The sequence below is a fragment of the Chenopodium quinoa genome, unplaced genomic scaffold (genome assembly GCF_001683475.1).
Source record: "Chenopodium quinoa cultivar QQ74 unplaced genomic scaffold, ASM168347v1, whole genome shotgun sequence".
Classification (NCBI taxonomy): Eukaryota; Viridiplantae; Streptophyta; class Magnoliopsida; order Caryophyllales; family Amaranthaceae; genus Chenopodium; species Chenopodium quinoa.
Window position 1 is genome coordinate 1,559,325 of NW_018745024.1, and position 19,098 is coordinate 1,578,422.

General features: G+C 35.8%; 2 protein-coding genes across 5 annotated transcripts; one reads left to right on the top strand and one right to left on the bottom strand.

Annotated features, from left to right (window-relative positions):
* Positions 1-7,703: 7,703 nt before the first annotated feature.
* LOC110708258 (sucrose synthase 7-like) lies at positions 7,704-13,442 on the top strand. Of its 3 annotated transcripts, none has more exons than XM_021886350.1 (15): positions 7,704-8,217; positions 8,359-8,513; positions 8,598-8,790; positions 8,867-8,985; positions 9,077-9,293; positions 9,372-9,467; positions 9,552-9,725; positions 9,818-9,934; positions 10,008-10,174; positions 10,413-10,637; positions 11,188-11,754; positions 11,960-12,098; positions 12,190-12,276; positions 12,644-12,667; positions 12,756-13,442. In XM_021886350.1, exons 1-15 carry the CDS (start codon positions 7,984-7,986, stop codon positions 12,930-12,932), a joined length of 2,691 nt encoding a protein of 896 aa, XP_021742042.1. In that variant the 5' UTR covers positions 7,704-7,983; the 3' UTR covers positions 12,933-13,442. The 3 variants fall into 3 exon arrangements, with proteins under 3 accessions (XP_021742042.1, XP_021742040.1, XP_021742041.1); XM_021886348.1 differs by having other exon boundaries at positions 7,705-8,217; positions 12,190-12,246; XM_021886349.1 differs by having other exon boundaries at positions 7,706-8,217; positions 12,190-12,269; positions 12,756-12,909.
* On the bottom strand, positions 13,435-17,133 carry LOC110708259 (protein ROOT PRIMORDIUM DEFECTIVE 1-like). 2 transcript variants are annotated; one of them, XM_021886352.1, is made up of 4 exons: positions 15,697-17,133; positions 15,150-15,216; positions 14,967-15,045; positions 13,435-14,882 (listed from the first exon to the last, which is right to left on the bottom strand). In XM_021886352.1, the coding sequence occupies exon 1, from the start codon at positions 16,980-16,982 to the stop codon at positions 15,714-15,716; it is 1,269 nt and encodes a 422-aa protein (XP_021742044.1). In that variant the 5' UTR covers positions 16,983-17,133; the 3' UTR covers positions 13,435-14,882; positions 14,967-15,045; positions 15,150-15,216; positions 15,697-15,713. The 2 variants fall into 2 exon arrangements, with proteins under 2 accessions (XP_021742044.1, XP_021742043.1); XM_021886351.1 differs by lacking the exon at positions 15,150-15,216 and adding an exon at positions 15,286-15,396.
* Between the last annotated feature and the right edge of the window lie 1,965 nt (positions 17,134-19,098).

Sequence of the window (19,098 nt, forward strand, 5' to 3'; positions counted from 1 at the left end):
TGGTGTGCAACTTATGCAATTTCAAAAGCTTGAGTGATTTCAAAAAATAAAAAAAAAATAGTAAAAAAAGCAATAAATAAGTAAAAAAAAATAAAAAAATAAACAAAAGTGTACAAAAGGGTAACTGTTCCAATGTCTTTGATATGAAAATGTCTTTGATAAGAACACGTCTCAGATTGCGTCTCTTATCGAGTGCTCGGTACCGTGCCTGAGAAACATGAATGCCAAGTGAGTGATAGACCGCATGATCGGGATTGCCCACACTTATTAAAATAAAATAAATGCTAAAGCAAAAAAATATAAAGCAAAAAAAGAGAAGCAAGCCTCAAGCATAAAAATATAAAGACTCAAAAGCAAGGTTGCACACCTTGGGGGCTTATCTAGGGTCTTGAGCCTTTTTATCCCCTTCTTCTATAACCTTTAGCCTAACCACGTTACAACCCTTAAAAAGACCTTTTTGAGGTATACACACACTTGTGCGAGGTTCAGCTAGAGCTACGTTTGGCCTGATTCCTAACGGATACGTAGGCAACCTCACATCGAGGTGCGACCGTAATAAACATGCATTCATATTCACATTCACATTCACACACCATGATCATATCAAGGGATCTCCAATGCTCATCCCTATTTATTTAGAGCTAGACTTGGGGGCTTGGTCCCTACATCATTAGCTTACCTAGCCTAAGAGTCACCACCATTTGACTCTTTTCAATATATTTTCCCACACACTTAGCCTTTGCGGCCTAACTTTAGTGTCACTTTCACACACCGCACAGATACATGACCAAATATACTTTCCCTTAGGAACCCTTTGTCATGGAATCTTAACACACCGCTAAAGAATGCCTTGTCATATCAACATCACTCATCAATCATAATTTTCATTGCATCACGAAGTATGAAGTGCTTAGCCTCCGTGCCTAAGTTATCCAAATGCTTTCATCATTGAGTCAACAGTTGAGATAGCCTAGGATGAATTAATCCTTGAACCTTGAGAGATAGTATCAAACAACATTTAACTAAGCTCATTCAACATGCACCTTCAAAACTTCGATTCTTTTTTCGCGTCTTTCTTTTTCGGGAGAAAGTCGGTACCCTCCACAAAAATGACGGAAATTTTTTGCTTTTTTGCATTTTCGAGTCGCACGATCACATTACAATGCACACACGAGTCATGTACGCATTGAGTCATGTCGGGTCATGTCACTTTGATTTGAGTCTAACACATGTGTCAAAAACACTTTGAGTCGAGTCAACCTCGAGTCAATCACAGTGAGTCAAGTTTATGCCTTGAGTTGTGTCAAGTCAATGAGTCAAGCAATGTTAAACCTTAGGTCAACCCTAAGATGATTAAAGAGATTAGCAAAGTTCTATAGTAAAAAATAAATACAGGTGCAGCAGAATAGGGAAGACCCTACTCCAGCGCCAGACGAAAACATCTAGCGTTTGGCAATAGTTTTTAGCGCCTAGCGCTAGGTCACAGTGTCTGGCGACAGAGTCAATTCTTGGCGCCAGAGATATTTCAGCAGCGACAGAGCTCGAAGCCTCTCAAAAAGGTATGAGGCATGATATTTATTGTTATTCCTTGAAGTTACTAACTCGTGTATTTTGTTATTAGAAAGAGGTATGAGGCATCAAAGTAAGTATTTTGATGGTTTTAATTGATGTTATGATGTAGGAATCATGCTTAGGTTGTTTTTATGATATTCCTAGTATCATGTCAAGGGTAACTTTAATATTAAGTATGATTGTTATGATGCCTTTTATGTTCTTCCTAATATTTATTCATGTTAGTATCATGTTAGGGTTAAATATATAATTTTTATTGTTTAGTGACATGCTAGGGTTTGTTATTAATCTTGTTAGTATCATGCCTAGGATCTTGCTAATATTATGCTTTAACATGATTATTATAATTATGATTATTATAATTATTATTATGATGATTATTGTTTTGATTATTATTATGATTATTTTGATTATAATTTATTCTGATTATTATGTTGCTTGATATTTATTTTTATTGCTTGATCACACCTTTTATGCACGTTTAAAGGGAATTTGGTATTTGTAATCACGTTTAATAAGATAATTAATAATCTTGTTTAGGGTTAATATGATTATAATTCAAGTGATCGCTAATAATAGTTTTATTTGTGCATTAAATTTAACCAACATAGATTAAACGGGTTTGGGGTAATCCTATTGATTGTGTGTTAGTAAGAAAGCGCACATGAATACGATCAGAATAAAGTAGAGGCCTATTATTAGGGCAGGTTCAATCTCTTTTAGGTTGGATTTGTACCTTCATCCCCGAACCCTATTTGGTTCAAGACCTTATGGATTTGACGATCTCTTGGATCGTTAAGGGGTGTAACCTTCACCTCGTGAACGGTTTACAAATTTCTAAAACTTGTTGGAGACTCTTTTGCTCTATCTTCTTTCCCTTTGAACGCCACCGTACTTTAGTGTATGATCACAGTGGGGTTCAAGCTAGGGGATTAACGCTTGAAATATTCCCTACAGAAGGGGTTTTTAATTTTTTTTTAATTATCCTTTTTTTTAAAAAAATATTTTAAAAAAGAAAGCCAATAAGAAGGTGACACATGTTAAGTCACTAAATAGGTTACTAATTTGACAAACCAGTAAAAGGCTCATTTTAAGCAGATGAGGGTCAAAGGTTGGATTATTCTAACAATTCGAAAAGGTGGGATTGCTTTGAGCAGAAAAAGATAAAAGAGAGATTATTAGTTTCTAATTTTTCAATAATAAACTGGAACAAAAAAATCCATCTAACCACATCCTGGAAGCCCTGTCCCTAGCTACCCTACCCCTTCTTTGCCCCGCCTTTCTTATCCCTGGATCCCCACCAAGAAAATCTCCACAGCATATTGCCAATCGAAATCCCATAAAACCCTAACTGTTTCCTCTACCATTTTATGGGTTCACTTTGGATTTTGGCTTTCATTTTTTTTACTTTATTTAGCTAAAATTTATCTTTTATTTCTTGCTCTTCCATGTGATTTTCTTCAACTACATGCAAATCATGGAAGATAATGTGTTAAGCTTTGGTGAGGCTCATTGATGCAATTTTGTCAATAGATTTATCCAACAGTCCAATGAGCTTGGTAAGATAGTAACAAATTTGATATTGGTAAGTGTCACATTTAATTTTTCGCTAACTATGATGGCGTTAGATTCACTAACCAGCCAAACTTCTCACACTTACTTTTATGAGAACGCACTATATAGAAAAAATAGAACACTTTAGGATTTCTCACAAGGCATACTTTTATTAATATCATAAGTAATGTATTTACACAATAGTTTCTGGATGCCTTGGACAAGCCCCCAAGGTCATCTATTTATAGGCAAAGGAGGACAACCCCCTCCAATGCGAATAGACACTTATCATGCATGTGTTCCAAGTGGCACCCATGCACTAACTAATCATTAATACAAGTCAGCAATCCAAACCCAAACATAATGGATCACCACCATTATATTTCGTGTCTCTTTGCTTTGCCTTGATCCACATACCGTCATCCTAATGTGAAGGGTTGCATCGCTTCAAAAGAGTGTCCATCCCATAGGCCACGTAACGGTTCACTAATTGTCGTCTTGCACCAACCAACGCCTCTATCCAAAGCACCCCTTCGCCCAGATACCCCTTCGCATCAGATGCCACTTCGCACATTGGTGCTGATCCGCACCAAGCAACATAACGCTTCGCATTGCATCGCACCAATGCGCTGCTCTGCTAGCACCATGTCAACGACCAAGCAACGCGTCACTTCGCTGCACCGCACCACGGCCAAGCATCACGTTGCTTCGGTGTCCCGTGCCATAGCCCATGCGTCACATCGCTTCGAAGCAACGCAACTTCTCCAAGCATTGCGTCACTCTAATGCTCCATATCGTAGCCTAACCGACGCATTGCTTCGCACCCAAGGTTAAGCACGCACCAGAAAAGGCTCGCCACGAGCCTTCGCTCAAAACCCCAAGTCATTAAGCCCACTTATGTAATCAAGACAACCTTGTGCTTAAGGTCTAGGTATCCCACGCCACACTAGGACCATGCATCATGGCCTTAGCCAATGATGCACCCATGGCCGCACCAAGCCATGAGTAACACTGCTCCCCCTAAAGAGCTTTTTATTGACATAGGCTTGAAATACTAGTGAACACGCCAATGACAGTAACACAATAATAGGTTGTTGACCCCAACCCTTGGATCTACGCCCATCCAATAGACCTTAGCTTACTCAAGCTACTTATAGAGGCAACCATGCCCTTATTTACTTTATCAACCACTCTATAGGGTCGTATAGTACTATGTACAAGGCCTAGCACCATAGCCAAGCCGTAGTGTGCCTTTGTCTAGGCACACCATGCCGCGCATGGCTCAATAGGGGTCTTAGAGTAAGATAGTTACAAATTTTATGTCAATTAAGGAATCACACAAGCAGCTCAGGTGGGAGAGGGGGTTTTTGGGGTGAGGGTGGTTGTCTAAGTGGGAGGGGTGGGGTTTGGGGTTGTTTAGGCGGCAGGGGGTGGAGGTGAGGTTGCAATTCAGGTGGCAAGGGTTTATGGGGTGGTGGTTATGGTGGTTGCTATAAGATGGGAGGAGAGGGAATTTAGAATTTTCACAAAAAAAATTATAATAAAAAAAATACGATTTAATAGATTGTAGGTCAAATTGCCTGTTTAAAGAAGATGGTAGTCAAAGGTGAGATTATTTCTAGAATAATAAATGAAGTTGAGATTGTTTTTAGAAGATCATACAAAGGTGTGATTATTCTTTCCCATTTTTCTTAAATAGAATAATGATGGAGAAGAAGAAACGGTGAAACTATAAATAAAGAAATGTAAATATGTGATTGGGTAACTGTATTGGTGAAAAAGAAGTATAGTCGAAAACGTAGAGGATAACATGAGTGAGAAAAAGGATAACAAGAAGTGGATCATGAATGTGCTTTCAAATGAATATGTGCGCGACCCATTGTGTGAACGGATTTATGGTGAGTTTGTTCTACACAATACTTTTTAATTAGATAAACATAAGAACTATTGTAAAAACAACATCCATATCAAATTAAAAAAGCAAGTAATGATATTTAATTAGACTATTTCTTTTTCATTGCTTTATGTGTCTAATTAATCTTTCAAATCATATACTCATTTAATCCCTGAAAATTCTACTGGCTTTGTTGATGACTCTTGTTTTTAATAATGGAAAAATAAATGAGTGCATATAAGAAGAATAAAGTAAGAAAGATGGAAAAGAAGGCCCAATTCTACAATAATCGTCTTTAAAATGACTACCACTATACTTAATTTTCATTGGTAGAGTTTTTATTTATTTTTTTTGTTAGTCAAACTTCTTAAAAATGATTTTTCTTTTTAAAAAATTCATTTTTTTTTACAAAAATAATTTGTTCTTTCAAAATTATGTTTTTGAAGGAAATTCAAAATTGATGTTATAAAAGTTCCTAAATATTTTTGGAAGAGAAAAAAATTTGTAGAAAGTTTGACCAACAAAAAATCAAAAATTGGCTAATGAAATTTAAAATAGTGGTAGTCGTTTTAAGGATAAAACAAGGATAAAGAAAAAAAATGGATTTAGGAATGGATGGTGTATATATCTCACTGTTTTTGTATATCTATTTTTTTAAAGTATATAATAATTTTTTTTATTTTTTCTATCCTCGTTTTAATACCTCTATACAAGCCCAACCTCATATAAGGTGCTACTTTGCAAAAACGAATTAGAAGCAGGAAAACCCGTTTTAAAAAGTGAAATATAACAAAGTTTCCAAATAATTATATTGGAGAAAATCCAATTTTTATCTGTGAAAAACATGGTAAATTTATCTAAGGGCAAAAACGTCATTTCAGATTATAAATAAGGGTCTTTTGGTATTTTAGGACAATTTACTCTATTGAGAGGTTGAAAATGGAAAAGCTTCAAAACAGCTCCATGGAAGTCGGACAACTTGTGTTTTTCACGAGCTCAGTCAATGGTATGTAAACTTCAATAGAGAAGGAAAATTACACAACCAAACAACAATCACCTACCCTTTAGGGTTAACCATTCCCTAAATTCTATATTTTTACTTAGGGCTTTTGTTAGATTTGGCGGCAAAGCCGCCGAAAATGGTGATGTCAAGGTTTGTTGGTCTCCATTGAAGTAGCTTTAAGAAGAAGATGAAGTGATTAGCTGTGTCGGAAATAAACAAAGGTGGAAGAGACCATGGAGGTGGGTAGTGAGCAAGAAGATGATGATTCTTTTTTTCCTTTTTTTTTATTTATTATTTAAGATGTAAAAATATTTATAATTTTGCCACCAAGATAAATGAATTTATTTATCTTGCATATAAATATCTGGGATCCCTCATTAAGTCATTATATTGGCTACAATATTTTTGTAGCGATTGATAAATAACCCAGTAAAATGCAAAATCTACATTTCTCCTAAGAAGCCTAGTTTAACCTTTCAAATTTTGTTTATTGAATGGCTAAATCGTAAATAAATTAAAAATTTGTGTGGTGAGCATGATAATTTTGTAATTAAATAAACTATAGATCCCATATTTGACACAAAGTTGTTTTATCTATATTTTTTCCATTTGATAAATATAACTAGTTTAATGCGCGGCGATGTCTTGGATTTTGTTTACAAGAAATGAATTACCTTAAGTTTTAATAATATGTTGAAAAAATTATTTTAAGTTTAAATAAAAAGTAGAAAAAAAAATCGAAAGAGAGATGTAGTAGTATATGTTTTACAATTAAGTAGGGAATTACATTGCTTAAAAAAAAGTAGGGAACTGCATAATAATTTTATAGAGTAAAAAAGAATTTATTCACGGGAAATCAAGGTGGTCTAAATACAATAATGGTCATAAAAAATGGACATTCCAAGGGTTGTGAGGGGATTAAATATGGTCTAAAATCCTCTAAATATGTATATGTGGTGTCATGTCATCATCCATGTGATGCTATGTAATAAATCTCATTATGACATGGAGGGACACATGTCATCAACACGTTATTTTCATGAGATTTAATAATATTATGGTCATAAAAATTAGACATTTCAATGGTTGTGACTTGTGAGGGGATTAAATATGGGCAAGGGTTGTGAGGGGATTAAATATGTTCTAAATATGTATATGTGTTGTCATGTTATCATCCATGTGATCCTATGAAATAAATCGCATTACGACATGGAGTGACACGTGTCGTGAACATGTTATTTTCATGATATTTAATAATGGTCATAAAAATTGGACATTTCAAAGGTTGTGAGGGGATTAAATATGGTCTAAATAAGTATATGTGGCGTCATGTCATCATCCATGTCATGTTATGTAATAAATCTCATTGTGACATGGAGTCACACATGTCGTCAACACGTTATTTTCGTGAGATTTAATAATATTATAGATTATAGATTTATTTATAAAGCAGATTATGTTGTATTTTCTCAGCTCTCCAATCTTTTTCAAAAAGACAGATAATAACTTCGTATGCTTTACATTCTCCCATTCGAATCATAGTACTTTAGTACTCATCAAAACTTCATAAATTGCTTACGAAAGTATTAAATTACTTGCATGGCTTGGACAGGCAAAGAATACGACTAAAAGAAGGAAAGAAAGTAGAAAAAGTAAAGCAAAAAATGTTATTCTAAACATAGTATAAACAAGGTATCTCCCTTCTCCAATGCATTCTTTTCAGGAGATTCTTACTAAGGAATAATGTTCTTGCCCTATCCAATACCTTTGACGTAATTGTAAGGATTTGTGTTTCTCGTCCAACCGTGTACTCGTCTTAGACCACCTTCTAAAACTATATATACCCGGATATCGGGCATCAACTTCACAAATCATAGCCAAAGATAAGAAAAATCATTTCCCCCTCCCCTAAGATACTCGAAAAAAAATCGAGTAATATAGTTTACAGAAGTTAGACATCATGGCTGCTTCACCGGCATTGATGAAATCCGACTCAATAGCTGATAACATGCCAGAAGCATTGAGGGAAAGAAGATACCTAATGAAAAAGTGTTTTTCTAGGTATTTACAACAGGGGAAACGGTTGATGAAGCTTCATCATCTTATGGACGAGCTTGAGAAATCCATTGATGATCCTGCTGACAGAACTCAAGTCTTAGAAGGCACACTAGGCTATATTTTGTGCTCGACTCAGGTATATTACATTGGAAAAATACATGATTTGATGACCAAACCAAACACATCTTTTTGTTTCCCTTCATTTTTCTCATCCTTTTAAGAGGGTGAAAGGTAACTTACAGGTATCTAAAAGTTTCTCTTGTCTGAAAATCCACAGGAGGCAGCTGTTGTTCCGCCCCATGTTGCCTTCGCAGTTAGACCAAATCCTGGCTATTGGGAATACGTTAAAGTAAATGCCAACGATCTCACAGTCGAAGGCATCAATGCAACTGAGTATCTGAAATTCAAAGAGACCATATATGATGAGAAATGGTAGTTTTATCATTGATATATTAGCAGAATTCCATTTCTTCAAAAATGGTGCTTACAACAGAATGTTTTGTGTGAACATTACAGGGCCAAGGATGATAATGCACTAGAGGTGGACTTTGGGGCACTCGAATATTCTACCCCACGCCTTGCTTTGTCTTCTTCAATAGGAAAAGGAATGAATTTTATATCAAAGTTCTTGAGTTCAAAGCTCTGGGGAGAGAAGGAGGCTGCAAAGCCTCTTGTGGAACACCTGCTGTCAATGAAGCAACACGATGATGTAAGAACCCAAACTAACATAATTGCGTGCATTTATTTAGAAATTATTGCTCATGTATTGAATTTAATCTTGGCAGAACCTAATGATCAATGAGACACTGAACACACCAGCAAAGCTGCAGGCCGCACTGGTTGTGGCTGAGGTGTTCCTTTCATCATTTCCTGCTGATACACCATTTCAGACCTTCGAGTTGAGGTACACCATTATGACTTAACACATCAGAAAAGGAATTATTTCAGTTTTTTCAAAAATAAAATAGAAGACTTAATACCAATATTTTTAACAGACTGAAGGAGTGGGGTTTTGAGAAAGGATGGGGTGATACTGCAGCAAGAGTCAAAGAGACTATGCGTTTTCTCTCCGAGGTGCTCCAGGCACCAGACCCAGTGAACGTGGAGAATTTCTTCGGCAGGCTTCCAACAATTTTCAATATTGTGATATTCTCAATACATGGTTACTTTGGTCAAGCAAATGTTCTTGGCTTGCCAGATACTGGGGGCCAGGTATGTGTCTGGTAGCTAAAACAGCCTGCAAAAGAAGCACTAAGTACATGAATAAGATTATTGTTAATGCCTTTGCAGGTGGTTTATATTTTGGATCAAGTCAGAGCATTAGAAGAGGAATTACTCATCAGAATCAAGAATCAAGGGCTTACTGTGAAGCCTCAAATTCTAGTGGTGAGTACAATCTCAAATGAAATCATAATTTCATTGAAAATTATGAAACTCGAAAGTACAGCTGATTGGTGATGTGACACACAGGTCACCAGACTAATACCAGATTCTCAAGGAACCAAGTGCAATCAGGAACTCGAATCAATTGAGGGCACCAAGTACTCTAACATTCTTCGCGTCCCATTTAGGACAGAGAATGGAATCCTCCGCCAATGGGTTTCTCGTTTTGACATATATCCATACCTAGAGAAGTTTACACAGGCATGTAGCCATTAAATTATATATTGACTTACCACTTGAGATCATTATAAATCACTCTGATTGTTAAGTACTTCTCTTTCATATGACACCAGGATGCCACAACCAAAATCCTTGAGCTTATGGAAGGAAAGCCTGACCTTATAATTGGAAATTACACTGATGGAAACCTGGTTGCGTCTCTCATGGCAAACAAACTTGGAGTAACACTGGTAAATAGCATCAAATAATACATAGTAAGAATCATATCTCTGTTTTGTTATTCATCATTTATCTTGAAAATAGGCCACCATAGCACACGCCTTAGAAAAGACGAAATATGAAGATTCAGATGTTGGCTGGAGAAAAAAGGATTCCAAGTACCACTTTTCATGTCAATTCACAGCAGATATAATAGCAATGAATTCAGCAGATTTCATCATCACGAGCACATTTCAAGAAATTGCAGGAAGGTCAGACACTGAGACTTTATACTTCATACTTAAAGTTTTGAAATTCCCAAAATATGAATTTATTTGCATTTTCCGGAGCATAAAGCAAGTTTATAAGATCTATACATAGATAGTAATCTATCTTCAATCCAAAGCTTTGTTTATAAGATTTAATCACAATTTCTGACTGTTAGCCTTAGGACAATAAATTTGAAAAATTTCTGACCAAGAAATACTATATGGAGTTGATCTTTTGCAGCAAAGAAAGACCTGGTCAGTATGAAAGCCATGCAGCATACACTCTCCCAGGACTATACAGGGTGGCTTCGGGCATCAATGTCTTTGACCCCAAATTCAATATTGCTGCACCTGGAGCAGACCAAACTGTCTACTTTCCCTCCACAGAAGCACAGAGACGATTCACACACTTCCATCCAGCGATTCAAGAATTACTGTACAATAATAAGGATAATGATGAACACATGTAAGTACAAAAGGATACAAAACCTGCATCTAAGTATCATACTTTTAAGATAACGTTCTGCTGGGACCTGGATCAGAACAGAGCACACACCGAGCCAAACACAGAAAAGAACAGAGACAGAAATGGGGTATGTTGTATTGATAATCAGAGAAATTAATCAATACAGCTCTCCTTCTTTCGAGAGGAAGGAATCTCTCCAACAAACTAACTCAATCAATATATTTTGCATGCCTTCTCTATTACAAAACTCCTATATATAATCAGATACTCAGCATCTAGCCTCTTCTACAGCTAAGAATAACAAACTTATTCCCATAATTACTAAAGTACCCTGAAACCCATAACAAACTTCCTAACAGAATTTCCCACCCATCATCAAGTTGCTAGAATCTTCTTCTTGGGCTTCCTTCGAGCATATATGATTAAGGGCCTAGGCTGACCCCTTGCAATACCCCCTTCCCAAACATGCACCTTGTCCTCAAGGTGGAAGGAGGGGAACCTGTCATCTATCTTTCCAATTTTCAGCAACTAAGTATATTTTTTCTAACAGGGGATTCCTAGAAGACAAGAAGAAACCCATCATTTTCTCCATGGCAAGGCTGGATACAGTGAAAAATATTACTGGACTGGTTGAGTGGTATGCGAGGAATGAAAGACTCAGGAGTCTGGTCAACCTTGTTGTTGTGGCAGGTTTCTTTGATCCCTCAAAATCCAAAGATAGAGAAGAAATGGCTGAAATTAAGAAGATGCACTCATTGATAGAGAATTACAAATTGAATGGCCAATTTAGATGGATTGCTGCCCAGACTGATAAGTACAGAAACGGGGAGCTGTACCGTTTCATTGCTGATACACGAGGTGCTTTTGTGCAACCTGCTTTATATGAAGCTTTTGGTCTCACAGTCATTGAAGCAATGAATTGTGGATTGCCCACTTTTGCTACAAATCAAGGGGGGCCAGCAGAGATTATCGTTGATGGTGTCTCTGGCTTTCATATTGATCCCCACAATGGAGATGTGACAAGCAACAAAATTGCTGACTTTTTCCAGAAATGTATGAATGATGATGAATACTGGAATAAGATCTCAGCAGCCAGTTTACAGAGAATCTATGAATGGTAATAGCAATATATATATATATATATATATATATATATATATATATATATATATATATATATATATATATATATATATCAAAGAAAATTTAATCCAACCAACAGAGCTATTAGTCAAATGAATCATACTTGTATGTCGCTGGTCACCGTAATCCTTTGAGACAGGGCATTTATTGTTGTTTCCTTTTCTTGTACTCTTGTGCAGCTACACATGGAAGATATATGCGAACAAACTGCTAAACATGGGATGCATGTATACCTTCTGGAAAATTCTGAACAATCAAGAGAAGCAAGCCAAGCAAAGATACATCCAAATGTTCTACAATCTTGAATACAGGAATCTGGTATGTTTCATTTCCATTAAAAATAGGTCATATCAGCTCCATACAAGATACACTTCATTAAGGTTATTTTACTAATAAAAACCTGTTGCAGGTGAAAACTGTGCCTATCCCAAGCTATGAAGTTCCAAAGCCAGCACCAAAGCCAATAGTAAGGCCGCAGCCACCCAAAAGGCATGCTGTTATTCTCTCCATATATAGTCTTTCCTTCATGCAGTAAAACGTTATTGTTCCTACATTATAATGATGGGAAGCCTAATTTTAGAACTAAAGTAATTTTCTCATCAAACTAAGTATGGAATGCCATTTTTTACAAACCTCATGTTTTTACTGTAATTACTATACTTTTCCCTCTGTTTTTCCTTTAATCATTCCAAATTTGTAACTTATGGACATAGAACTTCCCAATAATCTAGATATAACCAGACTTAATGTGTTTGGCTCATTCAGAGTAAAACCGGATAGCAGGAATGTGTGTCCTAATTCTTCTCTTTCTATTTCCAATAAAATTACCATTGACTAACACAATCTCTCATTTCCTGCACCAGGCGGCCGACAACTCGGATACAGAGGTAAACAGGGGCATAGAAATCAATGACTTGAAATACTGTTTTTTCAATTTTATACTTGACATAATGCAGTGTTATTTATGACTTTCAGGTGGTTCGGAGCTTAACTCAGCACATGGCACAGTTTGAAACTTCCCCAAGAAACACGTATGCAGCTGTATACAAAGTCATTTCGAAGCTACTCTTTATCATTGTCCTACTGCTCCTCTTTCTAATTTGTTGGACTCATTTCTCAACTTACCAAAGTCAAAAGGCATTGCCTTTCTGAATAAAGCTACCTCAATGCTATTGTAATTAAACTTTAAACATATTCAAGAATTGGATGCTTCCCGACTACAGAATCAAGCATACATGTTGTATACTAAAGAAACTAAATGTAAACATCAGAGAGATATACTTCAACTACAAATTGGAATATGAAATACTCTTTTATCTTCATATTTCTGTTAGAAAAATCTGTACATCTTTTATTTTGTATCTAATTTTCTTTTTGGCCACTCCCCTCCCATCCAAAAGCCAAAAAAGGGAAAAGAAAGAAAATTTCGCAGGGTGGGGAGTTATGGTAGAAGTAAGGTGGCTAAAATGACTATCACAAAGAAAACTGAAGTCTAAGGGAGAAATACCAAGGGCTACTTTATCAGCCTGATCCTATATTTCCACAGAATAAGAACCCTTATGCCAATACCATAAAGATACGATAATTTTACATGACTAGACAAATAAAAATACAGATAACAATCACCTGTCATTTAAACAAACGAATGAATAAATCACCCCCCCCCCCATTGATAAATTGATAAGTACACAGTTTTTTCCAAAAAAATTCTTAAAAGTAGCATACTCATAGCTTGAAGGAGTGGGATGGTCTAGAGCACAAAGGAAGTTAAATCACAACTACTCTTAAATGCAACAACTGTCATTAATAAAGAGTAGAATAATTAATGAAACGTGAGAACTAAAACGCAATCTCATACAAGAGGTATCTCCGTCCCAAATCTTCTTATGCACTATTTAAGTCAACACCAATAAATGCATGATACATATACAGGATCGCCTTGGTTTAAGTTATTCCTACCAACTTTGTTCGTAAATTGACAATTAGATCTGCAAGCATTTGGTAAGCTTTTAAAGCAAGTTAAAGAATCTCTAACTATTCTCCACTCTTAAGAGATCTTAACAAGCTAATCAATATTTAGGATAATTTATTTTAATAATTTGGGATAGAATTCATAGCATAGCATTTCCACTCACCTTCAGGTTGTATCGCTGTAATACCTTCCAAACATAGCTATAATCAGAATTAAATTTTATATAAACTGAGTTACAAGGTTGAAGAGTTTTCACACCAGCTGGATTATGTTCTTGAATATTTTGACATAAATATGAAAATTAAACACTTAACAATAACTGCTTGAAGATGAAAATCTATTTGAAACTAACTCCTCTATTGTACACGGAAATAAAACTTGCAGCCAAAAGCAGTAAAATATTTTATCTTAATCAAAGCTTTATAGATATTCTAGGCACAGCCTTGTATTTACTTTGGGCACGATATAGGATTAATAGGAACTTGTTTCAACAAATCAGTGGACAGTGACAAATAGTGAATTAGCTCATGGATTTGTGTGAAATTTTGCAAGGAAGGTTCCATACCATTGTCAACATGCAACTCCAGCCCAAAATACGTGATATTCTTTATAAATCTTCAAAACCAATTTGAGACGGAGTTACATTAACATGAACTTTGGCATGTGACTTTCCTTCCAATACTACACGAACCATTTACCATCATTGACTACCAAATGTTTCATCATGAGAAATAATCGCATTATCATCATCCTAGACTTTGTAGCATTATCTTCCACGTTTGCTCTAGTCAAATATCCACCATGGAACATTTATATTCATACTTGTCATCATATTCCCAAACTTGAAGCCAAAATTTCATCGATAAATATTTGTAACAAGATAAATGATCATTTGAAGGTTCTACAAAGTTACATTCGGACTATTTGTACTTGAGCACCCATTAAACTAATACAAAGTATTAAAGCAGGCGGCATCAGACAACATGGAAACAGACAATATGGAAATTAATTACATTCTAATATAAAAGTTGTTGTGCCAGTTAGGTTACCTAGCCAAGCAGGCTGCTAAAATCTTCAGGGATTGTACCAATACCAAAGTTAGAAATCCATCCATGAACTTTTGCATCTTCCTGCATGTACATAACAAAAAAATTCAGGTCATCAAAGAAGTGTGAGTCATCTAGCAACCACAAGCAACAATGTGTTTCTCTTACATTGAGATCAGAAATGGTTTCCAAGCAAAGGATAACATCAATAGTTGCCTCATCTGGACTACAGCCTCCCATATAGTGCCTACAGTAACACAAAGAAGCTCTACTTACCGCATTATAAAAGAAATTCCTCACCAAGTGGTATTAAAACTTTAAGAGTCATACATTATTTTAGATTAGTACTACCATATTAGTATTTCTTTTAACATGCAGTATTGAAGATAAGGTCAAACTCTGCTTGAGCTCCTGCAATCTGCCCACATTCATATAGTTCTACTTAGTTGACATATTCTTTATGCACAAGCCATAGATATATACTGACCTTGACTTAAATAAAGCTTGTCTACATCATTGCTCCAGATTATTCCAAAACCATTCTGATATGAATAGTAATATAATGAAAGGATGACCAGCAAAAATCAGAACTTCAAACCTACAGCAGAAATGTAAAGATGACACTCAAGTTTACCAACAAACATCAATGGGATTGTCATTCTTTAGAAATATTGACTCTTCACTTCAGCTCTAGCAACATTTTCATTGAATAATGTGTTATATTCAACTACAAAGCAATCCGTGCTTTAAATTAAACTTTTCAATAGTTCTGCACAAAACGATAGTATGAAGATTTTGCTCAGAAACTTGACAATATGACTCTTGAATAAATAAATCCCAAGTTGTAACCTTAAGCAATAAGATGATATAAATGCACTAGATGCCCACATATCCTCACCAGCATTCACAGAAACTTCAATCATCAGTTCTCTCTAACAGCGGAATAACCCAGTCTCCATCTTTTGTCCCTTCCACAATCTTATCAGTTTCTGCACATCTCTTCTCCTCATAAGTTGCTTTGTCAGCCTTTAACTCATTAGTATTGCGCCTACCGAGCAACATGAGGTCCATCATTTTTCTTCGGACATTATAGAACGGGTTAGATTCAATCAATTCACCTTTGCTATATGCCTCTCTAAGATAAACTGTCTGAGTGTCACCTTTAGTAGAGATATAGAATATCCCAGGGTGCTTTAACAAGAGTTCGCGAAAATTAACTTCAATCCCCAAATCCTTCCGGAAATGTACAAATCTTTCAACATCCATCATTTTCTCAACAGTCAAGCTCAGAAACTCATGTAAAATTCCCACAACTCTTTTCTCAAAACGCTCAATCCCAGCTTTAGTATGACTCCGTTTAACCTCTTTTTCATAAGGTTTCACATAAGACAATCTTTGCCAATTCTTTAGCTTGTCTTTAAAACCTTTCTCTATAACATAACCTGTAGGAAAATTTATAGGGAATGCATACTTAGTCTCAAATTCACTCAACCATTTCTCCTTGTACTCCTTTTCCCTCCACTTTTCGACACCCCCAACTCCCGAACTTTCATCCCTCTCAACTAAAGCCACAACCTCAAGATCAACCAACTTAAAATCATCGGTATACTTTCCTAGTATCGACTCTCTAAAATCCACTGGCAACCCCAACTCTCGCCTCACCAATCGTAAGGCATGTAAATGAAGCATTCCCTCTTTCGACATCATCAAAAGCTTCTTAACCCGCTTAACATTATCCAATTCACACTCCTCCATCACAACCCTCTCTTCCTCAATCAAAGCCATCATCTTTCTTGTAACACTACAACACACATTCTTCCTAACAGGGTGCGTAAAAACATCAAAAACATGCGGGTAATTACCAAGAAAATCACCCATACTAAGATTAAGACCAACTACATTATTCCAACGAGACATAATTTGAACAGAAACATAATGGCGTCTTCTCTGAGACATTAAGTCGAACAGGTGGAGTGCAATATTGAGTTTCCTGATTTGGGATGTCAGTAAATCAAGTTTAAGGTCCCGGGTTCGACTTTCTAACCGCGTTTGAGCAGTATTCGCGGGTTTTTTCCATCTTCTTTGAATGAAGTGATTAAATGGGCCAAATTGGATTGGCGATTCAGGTAATTGGTGTAAATAAACTGGGTTTTTTCGAAGATATTTGAAGAGTAATGCTCTCATGGCGTAAGAGAAGAGAGAATTAAGGAAGTGGGTGTAAGGTGGTGGTGGTGGTGGTCGCCAGCATAGGGGGAAGTTGCTGATGGACTTGCTGTAGATGCTGGCAAGGGTGGCAATAATCTATATCAATTATATTTCAACCCCGCGCTTTTAAGTTTATTTCCGATTAAAACTTATTTTTATAAATTAAGGGTCTGTTCACGTTTAAACTGAATTGATCGGAGCTGAACTAAAATGAACCGATTGGAGTTAAACTGAACTGAGCTGAACTGAACTAAAATGAATGTTTTATGAGAGAGGAAAATTAGGAATTCAACTGAACTGAACTGATTGGAGTTGAACTGAATTGAACTGAAATGATTGAAGCTGAACTGAACTGAAATTAAGTAAATGTGAACAGGCCCTAACAAACTGTTAGTTGAGACGAACACTACAAGAGGGGGGGTGAATTGTAGGTGAGTTCCTAGTGACTACTTTTTAAATATAAAACAGAATAAAATAGGAACTTCAATGCACACAAGATTTTACGAGGAAACCTTCTAGTGCCCAACTAGAAGTAAAACCTTGACCCTACCTTAGGGATTTCGAACACAAACAATTTCACTATAATAAGGCAAACACCAAGTTACAACCTATTATAATCAACAAACTTGCTACAGAATAGGACTCTATTCTACCCAGTCTAAGTCCCACACTTAGACTCTCCCTCGTACTCCCTAAGTACGGGCTTTCCAACTTCTCAACAGAAGCTCTCTCTCTCTGTATGCAAAGATAAAAAAATCACTCACACCCAAATAACCCAAACCAATTACAAGTACAAACACCTAGTATATGATAGGCAAGCTATGCATGAAACCCGAAACTAATATGACAAGATGATAAGCTTGGCAAACTTACACATTTATAGCTCTGTAAATTCTTCACGCATAAACTCACAAAAAAAAAACCTAAACTCCTTTTCTTCTCTACTATTTATACAAGTATTACTTGTATAGAAAGTAGGTTTTCTTAAAGATAAATAAGTTAAACTTAACTTATCTTTTCACACGGTTTTTATGTAAATCATTAGAAGAAAATCTTTTCCAAAAAAAATAAGATAGAAAGATTGAGTTAAAAAGCATAATATCTTTTTAACAAACTGATTTTAAGAAATAATAATTTAAAGAAAATCTTTTTCGAATTCTATCTTTTATCTTTTCCGATTTTAATTTATTTGCCAAGCTAACTTGCCACGCTCCTAATAGACTTCATGCATATCCTACTTAACATATTTAACAATGAATTTAGGAGATAAAATCTTAACTAAGACATTGCTGCGTTGTGCTCTTGTACTGGTAGGATTACTTGCGCTCCACGCTTACTAAGTTCCACCAAAGATCTTAGCCAGCCATCTTCAAGTTCCTGTGAAGGAACGTTCCTGTTAGGGAACTCAGTTCCTGTGAGGGAATCTTCTTCTGTTTCGAATAACCTTCTTAAATAAAGAACTTCTTCAAGTCTTCTTAGTTTCAGTTACTTCTTCCATCTCCAAGATCAATTTCACCTAAACTAAACAAACACTTGAAAAACATTTATTAAATGAGTTTGTTGTAGTTTAAGTTCTTCATCATCAAAACCTTTAAACATCAACAATTTCCCCCTTTTTGACGATGACAAATTTAAGCAAACTCTTAGAGAAGATTAAAACAAAATAGAAGGACGTATTTTTGTATTTTTGATTTATAAAGAAAAAGTAAACACGCAACTGAATTAAAAACAAAAACTAAAAGCAAAAATAGACAAAAATAACTAAGATAGAAGTAAACTAATCTAACAGCATCATATCAGAAGAAAGTTCTGATACTTTATCAACTGGAACCCAGAACAACTTCAGCCTCCATGTTTGCTTCTTCTTTTCCCCCTTTCGGCATTATCAAAAAGTCATGCTTTTTCAAGTTTATTAAGCATCTACCTACGGCCCCACAAGCAATTCATCGAGTGTGGGAAACTAAAGGCAGCGCTGCTAAACAACCTCAAGTAAGTTCTACCCTACAACATAAGTGTTCAAAATACACATAAACACACAAGTATAAGCAGAGTTCCAACTTTTCATTAAAAACCAAAAGATTTATCATCCGGTTGA